The sequence below is a fragment of the Mus pahari genome, chromosome 10 (assembly GCF_900095145.1).
Source record: "Mus pahari chromosome 10, PAHARI_EIJ_v1.1, whole genome shotgun sequence".
In the NCBI taxonomy this organism is placed as follows: domain Eukaryota; kingdom Metazoa; phylum Chordata; class Mammalia; order Rodentia; family Muridae; genus Mus; species Mus pahari.
The window spans coordinates 45,880,008-45,906,237 of record NC_034599.1 but is presented as its reverse complement, the minus strand read 5'-3'; the positions used below and the strand labels follow the sequence as shown (position 1 = coordinate 45,906,237).

The 26,230-nt window shown below is 45.0% G+C and overlaps 1 protein-coding gene across 1 annotated transcript in view; it reads right to left on the bottom strand.

Moving 5' to 3' along the window:
• Nucleotides 1-25,803, bottom strand: part of Alg9 (ALG9 alpha-1,2-mannosyltransferase) — a 65,773-nt gene extending 39,970 nt beyond the window's left edge. The window contains exons 1-9 of the mRNA XM_021206935.2: nucleotides 25,479-25,803; nucleotides 24,401-24,536; nucleotides 21,972-22,106; nucleotides 16,482-16,552; nucleotides 11,165-11,253; nucleotides 9,520-9,655; nucleotides 7,438-7,525; nucleotides 7,181-7,286; nucleotides 37-159 (exon numbers count right to left, since the gene is read on the bottom strand). Of these exons, the coding sequence (XP_021062594.1) occupies nucleotides 37-159; nucleotides 7,181-7,286; nucleotides 7,438-7,525; nucleotides 9,520-9,655; nucleotides 11,165-11,253; nucleotides 16,482-16,552; nucleotides 21,972-22,106; nucleotides 24,401-24,536; nucleotides 25,479-25,618 (1,024 nt within the window). The 5' untranslated portion in view covers nucleotides 25,619-25,803. The remainder of the gene's footprint in view (nucleotides 1-36; nucleotides 160-7,180; nucleotides 7,287-7,437; nucleotides 7,526-9,519; nucleotides 9,656-11,164; nucleotides 11,254-16,481; nucleotides 16,553-21,971; nucleotides 22,107-24,400; nucleotides 24,537-25,478) is intronic.
• Nucleotides 25,804-26,230: the final 427 nt, after the last annotated feature.

Sequence of the window (26,230 nt, the reverse complement as noted above, 5' to 3'; positions counted from 1 at the left end):
CCCCCAAACCAACCATATCTTACGCCGCCCGCTCACCATGGAATCTCTGCAGCAGGTACTCCATAAGGAAAGTCAGTGGCAAAACCAGAAGAGCCAAAGCAAAGGCAACATTGAAGTTCAGAAATCCATTGATTAAATAGAAATACCATGGCTCTGTACCTGAGGGAAACGGATGGGAAATCATTAGTGACGCCTCAGCACCTGCTACAGCATGTGAGCCTTCCTTACTCTTCTGCTCAAGTAACGCTGACAATCCAACACTCAACTGAAGGAAACCCACAAGCCTGTGCTTGTTCTCCCCGGGGCTCCGCTGTGCACAGACGCACAAGAGCAGAAGATGGAAGGGCAGACTGGTGAAGACACTGTGGATGTGTGCCACTGGGTTTGGACTATTTCACTTTATTCCCATCAACAGGAATTTAGTCCATCACCTCCTCTGCCATAGAGGATGCAGAATTGTCCTCTAAAGGACACAGTGATGTGGTGCCAGTGCAGCAGCAGACTCTGAACCTATGAGAGCTTTCATGCTGGACTCCCAGCCTCCAGAAGGAGAAGTGTGTCTCTGGTCTTCATTACCTCGTCTCAAGTATTCTGTCAGGACGGCACTTACAAACTCAAACGGCTATTTGCAGTGCCTACTCCCAAACACCATGCCACATGGGACAAACACGTCCTCTAATATTAGTGGTAGCTTAAGAGCACAGAGCTATAGGAAAGTAAACAAAAAAAAAAATCATAAAACATCATTGGAATTTAACTGTGGCTTCAAGTTCTGCATTCAATATGTAAACCAAATGACCAAAGCCAATAGATAAACTTACTTGGAGCTATGTAGCCCCTTGAAAAGTTCAATTACTATTTTATACACACATAAGATACCATGTATTTCATAAGAGGGAATAACTCATGGCCAGCATTAGGTATACAGTTGAGTGGTAGGGTATTTGCCTAGCATGCATGAAGCCCTGTGTTTAGTCTTCGTAGAACCAGATACACACACCATAATTACGTATATATTTAATAAAAAGCAGCAGCTTAATATTGTGTGTATGTGTGTATGTGTGTGTGTGTGTGTGTGTGTGTGTATTTTATGTGTCTGTCTGTATGTGCAGGTGCTCATAAAGGCCAAAGAGGGCATCAGATGCCTAGAGCAGTGGTTCTCAACCTGGGAGCTGAGTGATGCTTTCATGCGGGTCATAACAGATATCCTGCATTTCAGAGACTAACATTACAATTCATAATATTAGCAAAAATTATAGTTATGAAGTAGCAAGGAAAATAATTTTATACCACATGCATAATACACAACATGTATTAAAGGGTCAGGCCATTAGGAAGGTTGAGATTGCCTACCCTAGAACTGTAGGTACATGTAGTTATAACCCGCCTGACTTGTACTGGGAAACCAAACTTAGTTGCCTATACAAGGGCAACAGACACTCTTAACCACTGAGCCATCTTCCCAGCCTCGCCGGCTCCACCCCCAACCCTGGCTACAGATTAGATCAGAGGCCCAGGTCCTGCTCAGAACTCAAAGGATGCAGAAAGAAGCAAATGGCTGAACACATCTCATTCACACTAGTTTTTGTTCTGTAATTCAAAATTCTTAAGCCTGAGTGGTAAGAACTAGCTCCTCCCCCAGCCCCCCCCCCCCACCTCGCACATTAGCTGTTTTCTTCTCTGCTTTTCCCTCTGAACGATTGCTTCAATCAGGCAGTGAATGACACATGTGGGCTTTAATCAGTGTGTGTTGTGACATCCGTCTTGCGCCACAGCAATTCCCGGCAATCAGCATTGCTTAAAAAGGTAATCAGGAGGCGGAGAGCACTCAAAACATAACGCTTGGTGGCCTGCACAGCAAGAACAGGGTCAGAGACTAAAATCATAATGCCAGTGACACTTGGAGGAGTGGGAGGGCTCTCTGAGGAAGGGCCCCCGCTTCAATTGTGGGCCACCTCTGGGGAACTTCACTCCTGCTCACAGACAACTAAATGGTTAGGAATGGAAGTCTGTCTCAAGCAGGTCATTCAGGACATCTTTAATCTTTTCTTCCCCATTTCTCCGAGTTAAATAAACCCTCTGGAGAAATGTCTTCTCTGGGTTTCAATTAGTAGCAGCATTTTTTCTAAATGAAATCCTTTAGGACCCAGCTTTCTGAGAGGTGACCATCCACTCTCTCCCGCAATGAGGAGACAGGGCAACCTTTGACTCGTTGTATTTCTTAACAAACGTCTAGAAATCTAGGCCTGTGGAGAAAAGAGACTAGCCAAAGAAAATGGGGGCCTTCCTTCTCTGTGCAGCCATAACGATGCTAAGCATAAGAGGAGGGAAGCTGCCTTCTCTCTGACGCTTGCTCACACAGGGGCTGTCTCGGCAAGCACCCCCATTTTGAGCAACTGTCACTACCATCACTTACTATACCATACCTACTATGTGATCTTGGTGAGCTCATATATCAAGTTCTCAGCTAGTCTGTGCACATTTCCTAATAGGCCGACTTCCCTGAAGGATGGAGCAAGCACTGGGGATACGCCAAAACTGAAGAGAGGGCAACTGACCAGAACAAACAAAACAAACAAAACAAAACAAAACAAAAAAAAAAAAAAGGAAAAAAAGGAACAAAAAATAAAATAAAAAGAAGACTTTTAATTCAGCTAGTGGGTGTCCCCATATTCAATGGCTTGCATGCCCTGACAGAGTGGCAGTTTCCATCTCATCTTTACCATGCTGATGCTCACAAGGCTGGGTCCAAGTTGACAGTGCAAGAAAATGCACCTCAGGTTGGCAAGCTGAGCATTTGGGGGAGCAGGCACAAGAGGACTCTGCAGCAGGCCGGCAGCAGGGTCTCCCTGTGTAGGGAAAATGCCTCTGCTCCTTCCACTCAAATGAGCTAAGGGAGTGTTCAAAGAGGCTAAAAGAAGGAATCATGCTTATTAATCCATAGACTGAATGATGGGGAACCTGTTTTGAAAAGGCCTATAATTTTAGACGACAGTGGGACCTAACTAACAGGTCTTCTTACAAATGTCACACTGGCACCAAGAAGCCAGGGTAAGCAAGAGCAGAGGCTGCAGGACAGTACTGCCTGTCAGTCAACTCTAAGCGGGTGCCATCAGACGCCCAGGAGGCATCACGTCAGCTTATGCACAGAAAATGTTGGGCATGATAACAAAGGCACTCACTCTGCTGGCCTTCTGAGACCTTCCCTCGGGTAATGGAGGGATGGTGACAAACATCAACAGTCTACAGGATCCTGACCTAAGGTGCAAAGCACAGGTCAGAGAAAACCCAGTGATCACTCAGTCCCTTCCCTTGCCGTGTGTTCCGCATGAGTGCTTTGCCTACATGTGAGTCTGTTCACTTGTGCATGCCTGGTGCCTGTGGAGGTCAACATAAGGCACTCAATCTCCTAGAACTGGACTTAAAGTTGTGAGTCACCATATAGGAGCTCAACCTGGGTCCTCTGCAGGAGCAGCCAATGCTCTTAAATGCTGAGCATTTCTCCGGCCCCATGTTCCTGTTTACGAGCTCATTCTGTAGCCTTGTGACCAAATCCCAGAGGTTTATGAAGGATATTTTTAGTGGGGAAAAAACCACAAGCATACAGAAGCCGGAGAACCCTGGTCTCACCCATGTCTGCGGCTTTCTTAACCATTTTGCATGTTCCTCCTTATCTCGATTTCATGTCCTCATCAGGAAATAAAGATAATGCCTAGCTCATAATTTATCTAACAAGAAGATCACTATATAAAATTTCTACCAGATACTAGCTAGTTCAGTAAACCCAAGACATCACATTAACACCTAGGGGAGGTAGAGGGCTCTTTCCACTGGCGTTAAAAGGGGAACCGCCTCAGCTCTGGAATATATGCCACTTAACGCTGGAGAGATGGCTCCGTGGCTAAGAGCACCTGCTGCTCTTCCAGAGGACCAGGGTTTGATCTCAGCATCCACATCAGACTGCTTACTCCAGTTCCAGGGGGGTCTGCCACCCACTTCTGGCCTCCAAAGGGACCAGGCACTTAGATGGTACACAGACATACATGCAAGCAAAACACCCACATACACAAAGTAAAATTTAAAACATTTTTAAATGCTATTTAAGCCAACAAATTATAGAGGACCCCTTTGATACCAGAAACAACAAAGGCTATTTCCATGCTTACAATCTAACAGAGTCTCAAGTCGCCTTGCTTATGTTTGAAACGTCAACCTCTGCTGTAAAAGGAGCTTAGAAACCTTGTATTTAGGTTGGACATGTAGGTCAGTGTAGAGTATTTGTCTGGTATGTTCCAAACCCTGTTTCTATCGGTGGCATCTAAAACAAACAAGCCAATCCTACCATTTACCCTTTCCTCCACAGCAGCGCAGATGTGAGAACCAGCCCAGCCCAGCCCCAGCTCCTCCAAGGTGGCTCCTGCTCTTCCTTCCAGGCTCCACTCCAGAGTCCCATTGATCCTGACTCCACCAGAGGGACTTGTCCCTGTGACCGTCTGCCCACAGCACACAATCTACTGTATTATACTTACAGTCTTGGCAGTCTTATAAAACAGCAGGTTGTGTCAGATAAGAGCCAAGTGCTCAAGTGTAATTTATTCAATATTTCTTTAACTGAAGACTACACATTACCCCAGAAAGGATAAGCAGGGTTGTTGTGTTCTTCTTACACATGAAGAACACATGCAAAAATCACCATAATAAACTTCTAATTTTCAGGTAAAGTGGGTGCCTACAATAGCTAGTGAGGCACTTCAAACAGGAAACTCTTGTAAAATAGCAAAAAGAATGCAAAACCGTGTCAAACCTTCACATGAAAGAGCTGGACCTCCCAGGACAAGAACACCCCACCTCCCTGATGACTTCACAGCAGCAAAGCACCCACAAAAGCTGGTCCCCGATACTGAGCCAAAGGACAGCCAGCAAGTATTTTAAAGTAATTTATATGTGCTATCCTCATTTCCTATCACTATCATTTCAAATCCCAAGTCAGCACTCTATCCAACGGTTCTAAGACACAACAGTAATGACTGATTCTCTAAAAATCAATCATTCATTACTTCTTGGTAACTTTTTACTATAACCTACAGTGCGCAAGGCGTTCCAACTTAAAGCTAAGACAGGAGTAGCCTCCGCAAGAGGCTGAAGCAAGGCAAGCTAACACGCTTAGAGAAAGGAGGCCAGACTTAAACAATTGTCAGCAGCCGTGGTGTCGGCAGGGTTTACTGAAGGAGGCAGAGGCACAGGCAGGTGGAGGAGGAGCACCAGCTGGAGACCTTTGAGCTACAGGACAGCCAAGGCTGCACAGAGAAATCCTGACTCAAAATCAAAACTCAAATTCAAATTCTGGTTAGAATAGAATCTGTGTTCTTGGGCAACTTCTATGCAGAGATCCTTGAGGCCAGTTCCCTATAGTACCTCAAGTACACAATTGCTCCCATGGCTGGCAGAGACTAACCACCAGTACTCTACAACCAAAAGAACAAAATCAGATTGAGTAAAATTAAGGCAGGTTTATAAAGTGGCACACAACTTTAAGACCCTTCTCAGCCAAACACTGGATGAAATGATTATCACAAGCAAGTCCAAGACTGGATTCAGCTCTGCTACGCCCCAAACCTAGCACAGGGCCCTTGACCAGGCCCTATTAAACTAGGAGCATCGGATCCCTACTGTCCCCACTAGCCTGATCATTTCTAGAGCTGTATAAAGGAATACAAAAAATGCATCACTTTCATATTTTCTCACAGAAGTTTTATTAGCAGTCAGCATACAAAGAAGAAGCCAGTTTATGAAAATGGAGAAGCCAGTTTTTCAAAATTAACACAAATTAACCTATTCACCTATAAAGAATGAATATATTTCCAATTGGGTAGATGTAAATGGATTTTTTTACCACACAGTCTAGACTGACTAGAGTCAAATGAAACCTTATAAATTATCCTAAATAAGGAGCAATTTAAAATATACAAAGTGTCCCTAGCTGAAGGGAGACATCTAAAGGCTCCTAAAGCAAGCTACTGGTTCAGTTGGCCATCACCAAGCAAATACCAGACACAGAAGCTTACCTGAGATACAGAGATCCATCAGCCTGACTCCTAACAGAGCTCGGTATCTAAATACAGGGAATGCTCTGGAGAGACGTGGGTGACTGGAGGAAAAGGAGCCACGCTAATCTCGTGGGAGCCCCTGATAAAGTCTCACCAGCTCAGACGCTCTCAGAGGTCAAATAAAACAAGACTGCAGTGGGGAGGGTAAGAGATGGAGGTTCGGGTTTATTCCCATCTTACACTGACTGATCTACCCGCCCTCTCACGCTGACTCTACTACTCTCATTTGCTCACTTTGTAGATTTTCAAAACTTCCTTTCCTGAAGAAAAACTAACATCAAATGTGTGTACATAGAAAATGTAGGAATATACTCCAAAAAGTTAGAAATACGACACAAATGCGACGGGACTGCTTTCATTTTCTTTTTGCTATTGTACTCATTTCCCAGTAACAGACAGCTTGGTTTTTTTACAGTTATTTAAGATGAGGTCTCATGCGGGTGGCCGCAAACCTGCTATGCAGCCAGCCTTGGACTGCCCCTCCTCCTCCTGCCTCCTCCTCCTGGATCACAGGTGTGCGCCATTGCAACCCGCTCAAAGGGGGCTGAGGACCACAAAGATGAACAGGCCTGGAAGCTCAACTCTGTAATCCCATCCCGTGGGAGGCTGAGGAAGGAGGATTGCTGCAAGTTTGAGGCTAGTTTTGGCTACTAAATGGCACCATGCATTGTTGGCACTCCTCAGAGCTCTCTAAGTCTGCATCGGGGGACAGCACAGAGCCAGTGCTGACTGCCACACCAGCCAAGGAGACAGTGGCTCTGCTGTCACTGCTGACAGAGAGAGGCTCAAACTGCAGAAAAGGACACCACACAAAACACCACACCTGGCCAGCGCATGCTGCTACCCCATCCTACTCAGAATGTAGGAGGAAGACCAGGAGTTCAAGGCCAACCTGAGCTACAGCTGAAGCCCAGAGGAGGAAGGAGGGAGAGGAGGAAGGAGGGAGAGAAGGGAGGAGGGATGGAGGAGGGAGGAGAGTACATTTAATGAAATGAGAGAAATGGGTTAAAATTATGAAACTCAGATAAATTAAACTATTTTCTACTTTTCCCTCAAATTTTGTAAAGCCTTACCATAAAGATCAGGTCCATGAGAAGTAAAGACATTATACAAAACAATGTTGAGAGGGGCAATCACCAACTTCCCATAATAGTAGCTGTCAATGACCACCACGGGCACCTAAAGCAGAAGGAGAAACAGCAGATGAAGTTCTCAAAATGCTAGTGGAAAAACTTGGGAATAAGAAAAAAAAATGATGCCCTGATGCCTCCCTCCCCACAGCAGATGCCATTGAGAGCATAAGAGCAAAGCAAGGCAAAAAGACACTCACCAAGAAGAGAACCAGGGCCACCAGGGACCAGAGGAGGAAACTCTTCCACCTGTGCTTCCTGGCCAGCAAGTCGAAGGCGATGGGTAAACTGTTCAACGGAGAGACACAGGGAGGTCTTAAGCCAAGCCCACATGCTAGGGACAGAGACACACACACCCATGCTGAGCAGAGAACAAAACGGCTGTCCCAGGGCAGAGGAGGAAGGAAGCTGGTTTGTGACAAGATGTCCTCAAAAATAAGCTGGTCTTTCCTTGGACCCATCAGAGAGATACGCATGCCACAGATGGACCCCAAACCCAAGCACTAAATTGCTGGACAAACCTGACAGTGACCTGCATGTTTTGAACATGTAAGATATATTCATGTACACTTGTTATCCTACACACCACAAATAAATACTGACCTCTCTCTTCTGAAATTAACTAGGATTTTATTATATATATTTTAACTTGTAAAAAATTTATTGTGGGAGGCTCTGCAGGCACACATCCCCAATCTTCAGCCACTCCTCTTACCTAATTATGTCTGCCTTGTCTGTCGCTGGGCTGCTGTCTTACACACTCTAGGCAAATAGTTTACCATTGAGCTATATATACCCAGTAGGTAGGTACTTTTTAAACATGGAATACTATATTTAAAATAACCTTAATAACAACTAGAGAGTTTTTAAGTTTTTTTTTTTTTAATTTTATATATACGACAATGAATACACTGTTACTGTCTTCAAACACACTTGAAGAGGGCATTGGATCTCATTACAGATAGCTATAAGCCATGTGGTTGCTGGGACTTGAACTTGGGACCTCTGGAAGAGCAGTAAATGCTCTTTAACCACTGAGCCATCTCTCCAGCCCCAAGATTTTTTAATTACCCATATAATGCATATTTATATATATGGGTACTGGAGCCTACAAAGCCCAGAAGAGGGTGGTGGATCCCCTGGAACTACAGTAACAGGCAGCTGTAAGCCACCCAATGTGGATACTGGGAACCAAATCCAGGCTTGTTCTTAATCACTGGGCCATTTCTCCAGTATAAACAAGTTAAGCCAGCACAAACCAAGAAGGAAGTAGTAGAAACAGAGTGAAGTAGTGCCAGAGAGACGCCACAGTGGGTTAGAGCATGGGCTGCTCTCCCAGAGGACCCACATGGCAGCTCAGTTCCAGGGAATCTAATACCGCTTTCTGGCCTCCAGAAACACGGCACACATGTGCACAGATGTACATGCACCACTTGAACATAAAAATCATTTTCTTTTTTAAAGAAAGAGAAAGACAAAAGGAAACACATCAAGCCTGGGTGATAAGAAAAAGGCACAGCACAGAATGGAACAGTGTGGGAAGACAGCAGCATGCTTTATAAAAGAGGGGATTCTCAGGAGAGGGAGGACAACAAGAGCTTAACACGGGAGGCATGACTGAAATGCACTGCACATGTATATGAAACTGTCACAATGAAGCCAGTATGTACAATTCATCTATGCTACTAAAGCATGTTAAAAAGCAAGCATAATCTTAAGGGCAAATTACTCCAAATCTTAGTGCCTATTTTCTCATTTATAAAATACTAATTTCATTGAATTTTCTTGCAGAGGTGTAAGATTTAGAAATAAAAATGTGGGGCTGGAGAGATGGCTCAGCGGTTAAGAGCACTGACTGCTCTTCCGAAGGTGCGGAGTTCAAATCCCAGCAACCACATGGTGGCTTGCAACCATCAGTAATGACATCTGACACCCTCTACTGGTGTGTCTGAAGACAGCTACAGTGTACTTACATATAAATAATAAATAAATCTTTTTTTAAAAAGGAAGAAAGAAAGAAAGAAAGAAAGACAGACAGACAGACAGACGTGAAGGGTTTGGCAATGCCAGTAACGCTAACATTCAGCAGGAGGTAGGTAGTCGCTGTTCTCATTAGGGTAAGTCACATCAATGAACAAGAATAACAGCTTTTGTTCCCCAGAGTCTCTGTCAATCAATCCCTTTCTTCTCCCTTCAGATGCTGCAATGACAATCTGCATCCAACATCAGGACTGACCAGACGCCCAGTGATAGACGGGAGAGGGATAACTCTGGTTTCTTACCCAAGAGCTGCACTAAACGGCCACCCTAAGATGGCCCCAGCTGCTACTCCCAGCACAGCAATGGGTGTCTTGTCCATATACCATCCAGTCATGGCGATCAGCGTGGTGTACATGCAGAAGCTGCTGGGGAGGAACGCTGCGAGAGTGAAGAAACGGATGGAAGAGACCAAAGTCTGAGGTTAATGCTGATTGTTAAAACTTCACCTGCACTACAAAATGCCAGTCACTATAAACATGTTTGGGAAAACATTCTATTAGGAACAAGCAGTAAGGCTGGAGATGTGGCTCAGTTGCTGGAGTACTTGCTTAAGATGCACAAAACCCTGGGTTCAAGTCCAACAACAACAAAAACACTGGCCACGGTAGCGTACACCTATGACTCCAGCCCTCAGAAGGTAGGAACAAGATCAGAAGTTCAAGGGTATCCTTGGCTGTACAGCGAGTCTGAGGCTACACAAGGCCCAGTGTAGAAAGAAATAAACAGAAAAAGGAAGGGAGAGTTAGGAAAGACATGGGCAGTCAGGAAACACTGCTTTTCAGATAGCAAGATGCACTGATTTTTATTTTTTTGCACCTGTGTGTGCACAAGGCCATAGATTCCACAGCACTACCCATGCCATTCCTTTTCTGGCCTGCACCTAAGTATAAAGCTTACAAAAATTCAGTCTCCCCAGGAACATCACACTTATTTCCATGCAAGAAACATGGTTCAAGGGGCTGGTGAGATGGCTCAGCAGTTAAGAGCGCCGACTGCTCTTCCAAAGGTCCTGAGTTCAAATCCCAGCAACCATATGGTGGCTCACAACCATCCGTAACGAAATCTGATGCCCTCTTCTGGAGTGTCTGAAGACAGCTACAGTGTACTTACATATAATAAATAAATAAACAAACAAACAAACATTTAAAGAAAAGAAAGAAAGAAAAAAAAAAGAAACATGGTTCAAAAGACTCAGCGTCTTTGCGGATGATACACGGGTTCTAATGTGCTCTGAGACACCCTGGCTCACACCTGTACCCTACAGGGTGTCCAGGAAGCCCTCTCAGGGCTCAGAGCATATTCTAACCTTAGCACAGTCCCTTAATTATCATATTTACCATAGCCTTATTACAGTGTGCTATAGTCTGAACACACTCAAGGCCTTTGCCACAACAGCAAACTACTCCTAACAACTCTAAACAAAACTGTGGCTGTTTATGCTTCAGAAGGGTCATCTCTGGAGCAGAAAACCAGTTGGTTCTAACAGAACTCCAACAGACAGGCAATGAGACTTAAGACACTCAGCAAGGGTCTGCTCCAAAGGCTCTATCTTCAGCAAAGCCTCTGTACACATAAGTGCCTCGACTGACATTGTAAAACTAAAAGTACTAAAAACTTACAGATCTGTCATGTTCCCACACAAATCTGTTTAAAGTAAATAAAACATAAAAGACGTGAGACGCGACTTTCACAGAAAGATGATAAATAATGATGTCAGTTCTAGCTGCCAAAGCAGAGTACAAAAGAACAGAAATATCTGTTGATCTTGATGAAGCAGACAAACAGAGACCTGCCCAGGATTTATGTTATAAAAGCAAGTGCTTCCTTTCATCAATGCAACTGTACAAGAAGGTAAACCTCCCATCCCTTGGCTGTCCCTGTACTTACCAGATGATGAGCAGAACATGCCCGTGCTGAGCACCAGGAAGGCCAGCATCATTCGACTCACATGCAGCCCAAACTTCTTGCACACAGCCCTTGAAGAAAGATTAAGACCATTAATAGTGTAGATACTAAGAGACAGAAGACATAGCAAAGCAAAGAAGAAATGGAAGCCGTATGCAAAATAACACTAAAGACCTGTGTAAAATACAGAACTGTCTAGACTCGTTAGGAATTCCATGTGTACAAGAAACCCAAGCCTCTTATGCCCAACATTGAAAAGCTCCTTACTTCAGAAGAAATGGACTTAAAACTCATTAGGAATTTCATGTATATTAAGAAACAGTTTCAGCCGGGAGTGGTGGTGCACGCCTTTAATCCCAGCACTTGGGAGGCAGAGGCAAGCAGATTTCTGAGTTTGAGGCCAGCCTGGTCTACAAAGTGAGTTCCAGGACAGCCAGGGCTATACAGAGAAACCCTGTCTCGAAAAACAAAAACAAAAACAAAAACAAAAGAAACAGCTTCCTACCCTTGGCACAGAAGAAAACCCTGAGGGCCGGCAGAAAGAATGGAAACAGACAACTTTGGAAATAGTAGGTGGGGGGACCCTCCAGAATGCACCAGAGACCTGGGAGGTGAGAGACTCTCAGGAATCAAAGGGAAGGACCTTAGATGAAATGCCCAATAGTAGGGAGAGGGAACTTATAGAGCCCACCTCCAACAGGAAGACAGGGCATCAAGTGAGGGATGAGGTTGCTATCTGACAGTCACAACTCTGACCCATAATTATTTCTGTCTGAAAGAATTACAGGGATGGAAATGGAGAGGGGCCTGAGGAAAAGAACGTCCAGCGACAGGCCCAAAGTGGGACCCAGCTCATGGGAAGGTCCCAAGGCCTGACACTATTACTGAGGCTATGGAGCACTCACAAAAAGGGACCTACCATGACTGCCCTCCAAAAGACCCAACAAGCAGCTAAGTCAGATGCCATTATTTGCACCCAACCAATGGACAGAAGCAGCTGACCCCTGTTGTTGAATTAGGGAAGGCTGAAAGAAGCTGAGAAGGGGGATCCTATAGGAGGACCAGCAGTCTCAATTAATCTGGACCCCTGAGATCTCTCAAACACTGGACCACCAAACAGACAGCATAAACCAGCTGATATGAGGCCCCCAACACACATACAGCAGAGGACTGCAGGGTCTGTGTTTATTCAGAGATGATGCACCTAACCCTCAAGAGACTAGAGTCCCCAGGGAGATTAGAGGTCAGGTGGGGTGGGGGTTGGGGGCATCCACATGGAGATGGGGGGGTAAGGGAGGAGGTGTGGGATGTGGAGCAGTCGGAGGGTGGATGGGAGGGCAAGGAATGGAATATGGAGTATAAAAAATAAATTAATTTGTTTTTTAAAAAAGCTTCTTCTTTAAGAAAAGCTCCATATTTAAAATTGTATCTACTATCAATAGGGAAATAGCATGATACAGTGAGAAATACCAGATATCGGGCTCAGGCAGTTCAAATTCTGGCTCTGCCATTTACCAGCAGTGTCTAGGTATATAATCTGCAATCTGTAAGATGAGGATACCAACCACACCTACGTAAAGATTCTGTGAGAAATCATACACGAGAAATACTTAGTAAGGAGCCTGGCACGAAGTTGTTCAGCAAGTGGCTGTTCTTAGCACAGAGGACATAAAGCAGAGAGGAATGCCAGGTCTGTGGTAGAGCACGTCTTTAACCCAGCACTCGGGAGGCAGAGGCAGGCAGATCTCAGAGTTTTGGGCCAGCCTGGTCTACAGAGAGAATTCCAGGACAGCCAGGACTGCACAGAAAAATCTTGTCTGGAAAAACAAAAACAAAACAAAAGCAGAGAGGAACCGGACAGCAAGTCAAGGGCTTAGGCAGTGATGGGAGGAAGAAGATGGGAGGAGATGAAGAGAGGGGCAGAATAACCAACACTAGGAATGTATGATAGCCCTGTGGAAACCTATTGCTGTGCAACTTAAAAAAAAAAAAAAAAAAGGTTTCAACAGAGGTATCTTGCAGGAGTAGTAGACAATGTTGTCCCCATAAAACATGGATTATTACATGAAAATATCAACACCAGGCATGGCACACTTCCCTATGAGTCAGGGAAGTCACAGGTCCCGGAAAGACCCATGCTATTTCCAGTGATCACGGTCCCATCACAACTAGATAACACCCTATTGTTGACGGCACCCTATACTTTGCGTGCAGGAGTGAAATCAAGCTAGCACTAACCTGAAAACAGCGTCCCTGCTGGCTAGTGTTCCTAGTGCTGGAAGGTGCTCTACAGTCACCAATGGTCATCTCCAGCAGGGGATCCTATATACTGTAGTACAAACCTGTCAGGCAAGATGTGCCCACAGGGACAAGACCGGACTTGTCTTGTCCCTGTAATTGGATCCAGGAGCAATCCATGGCTGATACTGTAAACCAGGCCCAAAGCCCACTGCTGGGAAGATTGTAGGCTCTAGTGGGGAGCCCACCAGTGTGGCTTTGCTAAATAGACATGGCAAGTGCCTTCTGGGGCTAGAGAGACAGTGCAATGGTTAGCAGCACTAGCTGCTGTTCCAGAAGACCAGATCTGAATTACCAACATCCAAAATTACCATGGCTTACAACCATCTGTAACTCCAGTTCCTGGGGAATCTGGCACTCTTTTAGCCTCTCAGGGTAATAGGCACAAACAAAGTACACAGACATACATGAAATTAAAATTCTTTTTTAAAAAAATATTTTATTTATTTATTGTATGTAAGTACACTGTAGCTGTCTTCAGATCTCATTATGGGTGGTTGTGAGCCACCATGTGGTTGCTGGGATTTGAACTCGGGACCTCCAGAAGAGCAGTCAGTGCTCTTAACCACTAAGCCATGTCACCAGCCCAAAATTAAAATTCTTATACACGTTAATTTTAGAAAAACCTTCTTTCTAAGTATTTCTGTTTACATACACAAACCACTGCTGTACCCAACCTTGGACTGAGAGGCGACCATTTACAGTGGTCAACAGTTAATGTGGAGACTCGTAACTGGACCATGTGATGAGCATGAGTACGGAGTGCTCAGCTGTAAAAGGGACATGGATACCAAACCACCGCCAAGGTGCAGGGAACATCACTGAGAGGGGACAGAAAGAACCCTGTAAGAGCCAGAGGGTGGAGAAGAGTGCTATGCGACACTGCCTTCGGGACAGGACATGGCCACGGCACGGAGCCACAAAGCCACCCTCCAGCCCCACTCTGCACTATGAAGTGCTTTTGTTTCTGCTGCTGCTGATGGCCTCTGTCTTCCAGCTCTTGGGAAGTCCTCTGTCTGCCGCACTGGTCTTAGAGGCACTACTCCATTAGGTCTCGGTCAGTTCTGAGATGGTTTCTCTATCCCTGCTATTTCAGACACTTTTCTTGTTAGACTTTCAGGTTCCTAAGCAAGGCTTACTCAGTTTACGGATTCAATTTTCAGTGCCTCTGGGAAGCTGTGAGCTGTTTTTCCCTGAGTCTTGCCTCTTCTCATTCTCTCCCTCTACATCTTACTTACTCAGTATTTCTTTCTCTATACTTTATTCCTAGCACTTCTCAAAATTAATCTTTCACTTTACTTCTCTATTTACTAGCAGTTTTAATCTGTATAGGTTTACTTTTTTTTTTTTAAGCTTTATTTATTTATTCTATGTAAGTACACTGTAGCTGTCTTCAGACACTCCAGAAGACGGCGTCAGATCTTGTTACAGATGGTCGTGAGCCACCATGTGGTTGCCGGAATTTGAACTCAGTTCCTTCGGAAGAGCAGTCAGGTGCTTTTTTTTACCCGCTGAGCCATCTCACCAGCCCTGGGTTTTAAATATCAGTACTACATGAATTTCGTGGATGCTGCATATACACATGTATATGTATGCATACGTATATAAATATGAAGCCAACATATAACAACCGCATCTTCATCTCTCCAGGGTCTCTCCCCACTTTTCCCACTGGCCAGGTCCCTTCTGGAGGCTCTTCTGTTCATTATGGTTTCAGCTCCTTCTTCCATGTCTCTACACACAGTAAATACTGTCTTTACTTTATTAACTGCTAATAAGCGAAGGTTCACAGGCCAGCTTTTAGAGGACTGCTGTTTCTGCCAGCCCTTCAGCGTCCTGTCTCTTTTCATGGCTCCCCTGATCTGTGAGGCGCGTCCATCCTGGCTTCTTCGTTCCGTTTCTCATGCCGCCCTGGGAACTGAGCCCGGAGCCCCGCACACCTGAAGCCAGTGCTCTACCACAGTGCCACTCTTCCAGCCTTTCTTTCCCATACTTCCTTGTGCGTTACAACTTTATTCCTGATGATTTTTTGTCATCTGGGTTAAGAGTACAATTCTCTACAGAAACTTTTACATGATGTATGGGGCCTCTATGACCTGGGACAATTTGCCATAAATCCTCATCATGGGATTTAGGAGATGACATGGGTGACTTGAGTTAAGGCCCAAATCCACAAGAAACCCAATTCATGGGTACAATCCCCAGCAGGAGTCCTGGTTTTGTTTTTACTTTTATTCTAGCCAGAATCAAAGCCAAAAATTAATTTTAATCTGACACATCTAGCTATACGAAGAGCTTTTATACCGATCCTTAAGTCTGAGAATCACTTTTTTAATTTCTGATTTTAAAATGTTTTTGTTTTTTCTTCATTCATTTTTATTTCCTGTGTATTGCACATATGTCTGTGTGAGGGTGTCAGATCCTCTGGAACTGGAATTACAGACTGTTGTTAGCTGCCATGTGGGTACAGGGAACTGAACCCTGGTCCTCTCAAAGAGCAGCAAGCACAATTTACTGCAGAGCCATCTCTCCAGCCTCAAGTCTGAGGAGCTTTTAATATGTTAAGGCACTATTACATTTATATGGCATTTAGGTGATACATTTTTTAAAAGGCAGCTACTTTATTCTAGACTACTTAAATGCACGTGGATTCACTAACATTCAATCGACTAAGAGCTACGTGATGTGAGGCAATGTGCTGAGTGCAAACGAGAGAAGAATCCGCCTGACAACAGGCTCCATAACTCAGCTACCGGGAGAGGGAGCCAACCCTCGACTGAGAATCAAAAACAAGGCTCCACTAACTCCTCCGAGGACCAGTGAGGCATGGACTGCAATCTAAAGCCAGGGCATGCCAAGGGGAGAAGCTGGGACTCCTCCTCAGACAAGCAGGTGCCCTCCAGCCAGAACCCCACGAGGAGCAAGGACAGCGGTCTGAGCCGGCGAGCATCTGAGCTACAGGGGCCCCTAGCACCTTTGGATGGAGAGTTTTGATACTTACTTATAAAAGTAAAGTTCACAAACACAGCTCACAAAAGCCAGGAGACATCTCAAAAAGTAGAATACAAGAATCTGAAAGAAACCCAGAGTAAAAAACTGAGGTCAGCAACAGGAGCCGGCAAGCTCGTAAGGAAGAAAAGGTCTCAGCTGCTGTCAGTAAACTGTGCTATGAGCCGGCACAATCCTCTTCAAGAGCTGAGTTTATTGAGAACCACACGGATTTTCAAATCCCCAGACGCAGTGTACCTACTTCTTTTACTATAAGTGGGGTACACTGACTGTAGCACTATAAGTTTAGTAAAAAGTACAAAATATCCAATATGAGTAAGTATGCAACCAATCATGCTACATCTAGTTGAGAGAGAGAGAGAGTACTAACCACACATGAACACTCAGGCTGCAAGGATGGAGAAGCTGACCAATGCTGCTCATTTGCTGCTCACTCAGTAAGTGTTCTCCTTCCCCTCCCTCCCCTTCTAACGCAGGGTCTAACACTGCAGCGCAGGCTAGTCTGAAACTCACGATCTATCCCAGGATGACCTCAAACCTACAGTAATCCTCTTGCCTCAGCCTCCCAAGTGCTAGGACTGTACATGCAAGCTACCTCATCTGGCTACAACAGCACGTATTAAAGAGGCATAAAACTTTAAATACTGGGCTGGTGAGATGGCTCAGTGGTTAAGAGCACCGACTGCTCTTCCAAAGGTCCTGAGTTCAAATCCCAGCAACCACATGGTGGCTCACAACCATCCTTAACAAAAATCTGATGCCCTCTTTTGGAGTGTCTGAAGACAGCTACAGTGTACACACATATAATAAATAAATAAGTAAATCTTTAAAAAAAAACTTTAAAAACTGACGACTTACAAAATACATCAGCATTACAGCTGTGGAAACTGCATGCATATGAAAGGCTGTGAGTGAGGTGCTTAACTCCTGTCTCCTACATGTCTGTAATACTGGTTAACCAGCTCTATGATTAATGGCATAAGACTAATAAAAATAACAATAGGAGTTGTATTGACTAACTTTTAAGACTTATTTTTATTTTATGAGTGTTTTGCCTGCTTGTGTATCTGTGTACCATTTTCATGCAGTGCCCAAGAAGGCCAGAAGAGGGTATCAGATCCTCTGGAACTGCAGTTAGCAATGGTTGTGAACCACTATGTGGGTGCTGAGAAGTGAACCCACATCCTCTGGCAGAGCATCCTGTGCTTGTGAATCCACTGAGCCACCCCCCCCCCAGCCCCTTGATTAGCTTTTATGTACAGAACACTGTATGTTAGGTGCACTGAGTCCTTACAGCATAACTCCACTTCCATACATTGCAGGATAAATCTAAGTAGCCAACACGGTTACAAAGTGAGATCCCATTGCAAAAGCAAAAAGAAAATGTCATTTAAAAACAAGCAAAGATCAGAGAAGCAAACTGGAAACTCAATATGCATATACTCTGTGCCTTTGCCTTCTTGAAAGAATCTGTCCATTATCTTACCCAAAATAATAGTATACTGCACTTAAAAAAAAAAAAAAAAACATAAAAACAAGCAAAGGATGTGAAAGGGATAACTCACAGAAAGGGATATCTGAATGACAAATATGTGAAGAATATTCCACCTGTTAATTGCCAGGGAGTCCTTTCACAGTGGGAAGCAGCTCATATGTACGAGGAAGTCTGGGCTTCAGGGCTGCATGGCGTAGAGTTGGGGCCTGGGTGCAGGGTCTCACCCATGCATATGCTAGGGGAATTCACACTCAGATCCAGAAGCAGAGAATACTCACAGGGAGTAGCCAGGGGGAAAGGCAGCCAGGAGAAGACAGTAGAGTGAGTGCTAGCATTACACACTGCCTTTCACCCGCACCCCACTCCATCTTCAGCATTAGGAAGTAGGGTTCAGACTACAGCGTTGGCTCTCAACCTTCCTAGCACTGCGACCCTTTTATATGGTTTCTTATATGGTAGTGACCCCAAACCATAAAATTATTTTCATTGACACTTCAAACTATAAGTTTGCTACTGTTAGGAATCATAATGTAAATATCTAATATGCAGGATGTCTGATGCAACCCCAAAGGTGTTGACACAAAGGCTGAGAGCCACAGCATCACAAAGCTAGAATTCTCTTTACAAGTGGGTCCCTATGGACTCAGGCTGGCAGAGCTAACAGGGAGATGGGACTCAAATAGAAACAAAAGGGAAATCTTCCTCCACATGTTTATGTATCCTGGTTAGTTTTTATTACCAACTTGACATAACCTAGCGTCACCTGGGAAGAGAACCTCCCTTGAAGAACTGCCTTAAACTAATTTGAGGTCACATCTGTGAGAGACTGTTTCAACTAATGATTGATGTAGGAGAGTGCAGCCCACTATGGGCAGCACTATCCCTTAGCAAACAGACCTGGACTGTACAGAAAGCTAGCTAGAAAGGTGTGGTGGCACACACTTTAATACCAGCACTGGGGAGGCAGAAACAGAAAGATCTTTGTGACTTCGAGGCAAGCCTTGTCTACAAAAATAAGAAAGCCAGCTGATCAGAAGCCAGGTAGCACACCAGCAAGCAGCATTTCTCCATGGTTTCTGTCTTACTCCGAATGGGTTTCTGAGCTAACTTCCCTTAATGATGGATTGTGACCTGGAAGTATAAGCCAAATAATCCCTTCCCTCCAAGTTGCTTTTATTCAGAATATGCAAAGTCACAGGGTGAAACTGGAACTTATGCTGTTCGTGTCACATACATCAGGTGACAGTGACAGAAGATGACTCTGGGAACAGCAAGTTCAATGTGATATGGATATTCAACTAGAAACAAAACCTAAGGGCTTCAAATTGCTGGTTCTCTACTGAGCCCTCCATCTTATTTTTCCTTTAACAAGTTCATACGCAAAAACAAACCTAAAAAGCCAGAAATATGACACTTGGTAGAGAGGGAGAGACAGTGTCCTATGTGTCCCTGATCATTGTGAAAAAGTGCAACTGTAACTGCATCTCCCACCCAAAAACCTGGGTTGGGGAGAAACAGGAACAAAATACCCATAGCATTAAGTCACATTGGGTCATACACAAGACTGGACTCCTCCTTCTCAGTCTCATTCAATCCACCCCACTCTCTCTCCATAAATCAAACTAATTTATATGAGAAATAACGCCTTTTTCTCATCATTAGACCTTCAATTTACAAAGACGGTTCCTAGTGCCAGAGACATGGCTCAGAGGTTAAGAGTTTAGGTTGTTATTCCAGAGGACTAGAGTTCAATTCCCAGCTCCCAGTCAGGCAGCTGAGCAACCTGTAGTTACAACTTCAAGGGTCTGACATCTCTTGACTCCACAGGCAGGCGTGTGTGCACACGTGTGTGTGTGTGTGCGCGCGCACACACACGCACACACACACACACACACACACACACACACACACACACACGATTAAAAATAACAGTTAAAAACCTCCCAGATTCGGGGCTAGGGACATGGTTCCACAACTAAGAGCACATGCCATACAAGCAAGAGGACATGCACTCAGGCATGATGCCCATGTGGAAGCCAGGCGTGGATGGCCATGTGCTTTTTAACCACAGCATCACCAGGAGGCAGAGACAGGCAGCTCTTAGAAGCTCACTGACCAGCTCCAAGGTAAAACGGAGTTTCCAGTTTAGTGAGAGACCCTGTGTCAAAGAAATAAGGTGGAGAGCAAAAGAGGAAGATACCTGGTATCTCCTCTGCTTCTGCACTCATGCACAGGCACATGTGCTCACACAGGCCCACAAACCTGCGCATGCGCACGCACACATACAACACACACACATGTATAAACACACACACAATATACATATGCATAACACACACATGCATACACACACATGCATACACATACACACACACCAAACAACCACGCACACATACCCCTCTTCCCAAATTTGGCAAAAGGCATAAGCCTAAATATTCAAGTAATTTAGTGAACTCCAAACAAACTAAAAAAGAAAAAATTCATACCAAAACACAGACTGTCAAAACCTTCAACCCTCAGCGGGATCTTGCGCATTCTACTTAAATTAGACCCTCTTAAAATGCTGTTCCTCCTCCTCAGAAAATTGGACATAGCACTACTGGAGGACCCAGCAATACCTCTTCTGGGCATATTCCCAGAAGATGTTCCAACTGGTAATAAGGACACATGCTCCACTATGTTCATAGCAGCCTTATTTATAATAGCCAGAAGCTGGAAAGAACCCATATGTCCCTCAATAGAGGAATGGATACAGAAACTGTGGTACATTTACACAATGGAGTACTACTTAGCTATTAAAAACAATACATTTATGAAATTCTTGGGCAAATGGATGTATCTGGAGGATATCATCCTTAGTGAGGTAACCCAATCACAAAAGAAGTCACTAGATATGCACTCACTGATAAGCGGATATTAGCCCAGAAACTGAGAATACCCAAGATACATTTTGCAAAACACAAGAAAACCAAGAAGGATGACCATCGTGTGGAGACCTCTGTAGAATAAGGAACAAAATACCCATGAAAAGATATAGGTACAGAGACAAAATTTAGAGCTAAGATGAAAGGATGGACTATCCAGAGACTACCCCATCCGGGAATCTATCCCATCACCAGCCACCAAACCCAGATACTAATGCACGTGCCAGCAAGATTCTGCTGAAGGGACCCTGATATAGCGGCCTCTTGTGAGGCTACGCCAGTGCCTGGCAAACACAGAAGTGGATGCTCACAGTCAGCTATTGGATGGAAAACAGGGCCCTCAGTGGAGGAGCTAGAGAAAGTACCCAAGGAGCTGAAGGGGTCTGCAACCCTATAGGTGGAACAACAATATGAACTAACCAGTACCCCCTGAGCTCGTGTCTCTAGCTGCATATGTAGCAGATGATGGCCTAATCGGCCATCATTGGGAAGAGAGGCCTCTTGGTCTTGCAAACTTTATATGACCCAGCACAGGGGAAGGCCAGGGCCAAGTAGTGGGAGTGGGTGGGTAGGGGAGCAGGGGCGGTGGGGGGGGAATATAAGGAACTTTCGGGATAGCATTTGAAATGTAAATAAAGAAAATAATAATAATAAAAAAAAATGAAAAAAAAAATGTTCCTCCACTGCACCTTGTACTTTTCTCCTACTCGTCCTCAAAGAAATGTAAGGCATGAAGCAGACTAGACTTGGTCACTGTCCCATTAGGTAACACAATGCACAATGTACACTAAGTGAGAGCTGCTACGAGCATAGGTGGAATGATGACGATTGCACAAACAATCCTTTCCAAGGGGAGGCCAGGCACAGGAACCTGGGAAGTATGGGGGGGGATGGGGGAAGTATGGGGGGGAACGGGGGAAGCACTTGAGTCTGCAGAATACGGCAAGACTCCATCTCAAAGAAGAAAAATGAAAAGAGAAAAGAAAGAAAAGTAAATTTTCAAAACTGGCCCCAGACTTACCTCGCGGTGGATATAAGTGCTACCTGGTCAGCTAGCCCTTACCTTGTTAGTCTGCAGAATCCGTGCATGAAATGCAGCTGGCCAGGCGTGCAGCAGCAGGTAAGCATACGAGCGGATGGCGTACACAGGGGAATATTCCCACGTCTGGAACCCCTTCCCGTAGATGAGGTAGTGTGTCTGAAAGCAGAAACAGATGTGTCACACTAGCAAAGCCCCTCCAGAGGGCTCACAGGTGGAGAGCCTGTGTTGAAATTAGAGACAAAATGCTGAGAATTAACACCTGTAACTAATGAAAACACATTAAGAAAAGATACGCAGGACCTCATATTTTTAAATGAAGAAGCTAAAATTTTACTGGATTTATTTTCTTAAAATAATGTTTAACCAAAACAGGAAAACTCTCTTTTATTCCTTAGGTTGCACACACTAAGCACCTTCTGTTTCTTGGTACAAACTGTGATCTGGTATCTTCCAAATTTTCAGTACTAGGAAGTCATTTAAAAAAAAAAATACATAATCAAAACTCAAGAAAGAACACTGCAAGTGGACTATGAGCAGCACTGCTGTCCTAGTGAAGGCCACTCGCCATGACCCAGAGCAGCGTGGAGAGGAAAGGGGTCACTTTCCTTCTAGTATTATTATATTTTTCATTATTTAAAACAATTTTCCAATTCAAATATACTTTGATCTTACCCTTCCCTCCCCTGTGCCTCTAGATCATCTCCCCAAACCTACTCATCCAACTTTTAAATTCTTTCTCAAAAAAGAAACAAAGACTCAAGCTGGAGAGATGGCTCAGCAGTTAAGAGCACTGACTGCTCTTCGGAAGGTCCTGAGTTTAAATCCCAGCAACCACATGGTGGCTCACAACCATCTGTAATGAGATCTGGCGCCCTCTTCTGGAGCGTCTGAAGACAGCTACAGTGTACTTACATATAATAAATAAATAAATCTTTTAAAAAAGAAAAGAAAAAAAAAAGAATCAAAGACTCAATACAACAACAAACCCAAGAAAATGAAATTAAATCACACCCAAAAAGGGAAAAAAAAACAAAAAAACACCAAACTGTAACCAAATAAACACACACACACAAAAACTGGAGTCCATTATATGTTGGCCAACTACTCCTGAGCATGAAGCCTGTTCCAGAGAGGTTGTATACCCAGTGTCACTTTATTGGACAAAACTGATTTTCCCTCTCTCAGTAGGGACAAATGACAGTTAACCTTTATGTTAGTGGCTAGGTTTTCATTCATACATTTTTTTTTTTAAGAAATTACATCAAGATAAAATATAATAAAACAAAAACTACCACATTGAAGTTGGACAAGACAAACCAGTAGACAGAAATTCAGTTCCGTGTGACAGTTGATCATCAAATGCAGTGAAGACAGGAACTAAAGCAGGGCAGGAACCTGGAGGCAGGGGCTGATGCAGAGGCCATGGAGTGTTGTTGCTTACTGCCTTGCTCTCCGTGGCTTGCTCAGCTTGCTTTCTTATAGAACCCAGGACTACCAGCCCAGGGATGGCACCGCCCACAATGGGCTGGATCCTCCCCCATCAAACACTAATTAAGAATATGCCCTATAAGTTTGCCCTATAGTCTCATGGAGGCATTTTCTCATTTGAGGCTCCCTCCTTTTCTAATGACTGCCTGTGTCAAGCTGACATAAAACTAGCCAGCACAACTATTTTGGCAAACATAAGAAGAAATAAACTTAGAAAGGTGGAAAAATGTGGCTTCTGTCTAAGAAATGGGATCTGGACCTGAGGAAAATGCATAAGTTTATTTCCCTCAAGCTTTGGAGTAGTCATTAGCTTTAAAACCTACACCCGTGAGTATTACTTAGACTTGCAAAACCATTTAAAAGATAACTGTAAGTATCACCGTTGAGTAGACCAGCTACCAGTCATAGACTTTAATGGTCATCAAATCAACAATATGGGCTTTCTTTTAAGACCTATTTTATTTGTGTGTATATCTGCATGAGTGTAGGTATATATTTGTGTGCCTAGAGACCAGATGAGGACATCAGATTAGTTCTATTTTGAGACAGGATCTCTCTGTGTAAACCCAGGCTGGCCTAGAACTCATAAGAGCTGCCTGCCTCTGCCTCCAGAGTGCTGTGATTAAAGGCATGTACCACCACCACGCTGGGCTGTCATATTTTGTTTTAGAGCTGAAGTCGCCTATATTTGAGCTGCTGGAATGTGAACTATAATCCTCCTCACAACCATAAACCAACAATTTTTAGGATATAAAAATAAAAACAATTTATTTTAATATTTTCCACACTTACATTCTACATGTTTAAATTGTCCTAAGTACCAAACCAAGATCAAAAGTCAAAATCCCAGAACTAGGGGCGAGGGATGTAGCCCGCTGGTGAAGTATTGCTTCAAATGCCAAAACCATGGGTTAGAGCCCTAGGGTTGCAAAAACTAAAGCCCAGCTAAGGAGATCACCTACTGGTTCCCAGTAGTTGAATGTTTCATCACAGTCCGAGATGTTGCTCAGAAGGGCTGCGCACAACCTTGCTGAGAGCAGACACTTGAAAGCAGTGGATCCTTCAGGGGCCCAGACTTGCCCGGCTTTATTTCCAGATCTGCCCAGAAGGAAAAAGCAAAATCACTAGTGTTATCAGGAAGACTAAAAACCAGACAGGAAAGACAGGAATGGCAAAAGACAGCGCCGCAATAAAGCCATTCACCTAAAAGAACTAAGGCTTTGTTATCCTTGAGAATGATTAAGGAATTGCGTTTTCAATCACACGGTCCACTTCCTGCTTCTAAGGTACACACTAATTCATACATCTTGGCCTGTTTCACCTCAAGCCAACTAATCACTCACATGAAGACCACAATGCTCTCACTCTCCATTTCTTCCTTAAAGTCATTCCTTGTCATGGCTTTTTCTATTCCCTCCTTCTTCAAGTGAATGAGGCCTAATACAAGGCGCAGGTGCAGACCTCCTCTGTTCCCATATACTGACAGCCCCTTTACCGCAGACCTAACCTACAGGCTACCTGCTGCGAGGCTGAAGGGTTCAAGGGCTGGAAGCCCAGAGGGAGGGAAAAAAAACAGTGAACCGCAGGGAGACTCAGAGGTAAAAGGCGTACCAATGGCTCCCACAGAGGCAGTGGGAGACCCTGGCTTTGCAGACCCGGACTGCAAAGATGTAGGGATCTGCTGCGGAGGGGCGATGATCGACGCCAACTGGGACGCTCCCACGAGGGGCAGGGGTAAGAGCGCCAGGTGGCAACGGAGATGCCGGAGGAACGCAGACCCTAGGCGGAGAGCCCCTGCTCGCAATAGAGAGCCGATCTCCCGCGTGAGAGCAGAGCCCCAAGGGGAGCAGCCCCGGGTGAGCCGGAGCCCCCGTGGGGAGCAGCCCCGGGTGAGCCGGAGCCCCCGTGGGGAGCCGACCCCCGGGTGAGCCGGAGCCCCGTGGGGAGCAGCCCCCCTCCCCCGGTGAGCCAGCGCCCCGGCCGAGACCCCCGGAGCCGCCCGACCCTCCCGCCGGCCACGCCCTCCGACCGCACACGTACTCTGGCCGCGGCTCCGCGCCTGCCTCCCGGCTGCCCAGCAGCTCTCCCAGTTTCTCCGCCGCCGGGCCCGCATCCCCCCCGCCGCCGCCGCCGCCGCCGCCGCCGCCTTTGAGGCGCTGCCGGGCCCTTCGGCTCGCCATGCCTAGCGTCGGGGAAAGGATAGAACTCTGCACGCTACGAAATCGGTGAAGGCGCAGACATTGCTTGGCTGGGAAACGGTGTCCGCCGAGGGACAAAACGCCTCGACATGCGCAATAAAAACTGAAATACTGTGCCAATGGACCAATTGAGGCGAAGGCCGGAACGGCAGCTTTCGCTTGCTCTCCTATTTCTGACTCTGGGTATTTCTTCCTTCCTTTAAATTGCTTCCTCCACTTCTCAGCACTCCACCTTGCCAATGCTACAGTGTAGTGTGTGGAGGTATAGCACAGCTGCCTACCCAGGGAGAGGTCTCTAAAAGGTTACTTTAACATTTAACACCTTGCCTTGTCTTGTTGAGAGAGATGGAGGCAGCCAGTTGTTCCTAAGAGACAAACAGTGAGGCCAGGATTCAGACTGAGAAGCGAAAGCCTAAGAAATGCTCGCAGATCATTCAAGCAGGTGGATGTCACTGACTGTGCTACAATGCGGCTGGCTGGAGGCATATATATATATATATATATATATATATATATATATATATATATATATATATATATATATATTATATGCTTTTTAATTCTCTCAGCCTCCTTGCCTTTACTGCCAAGGAA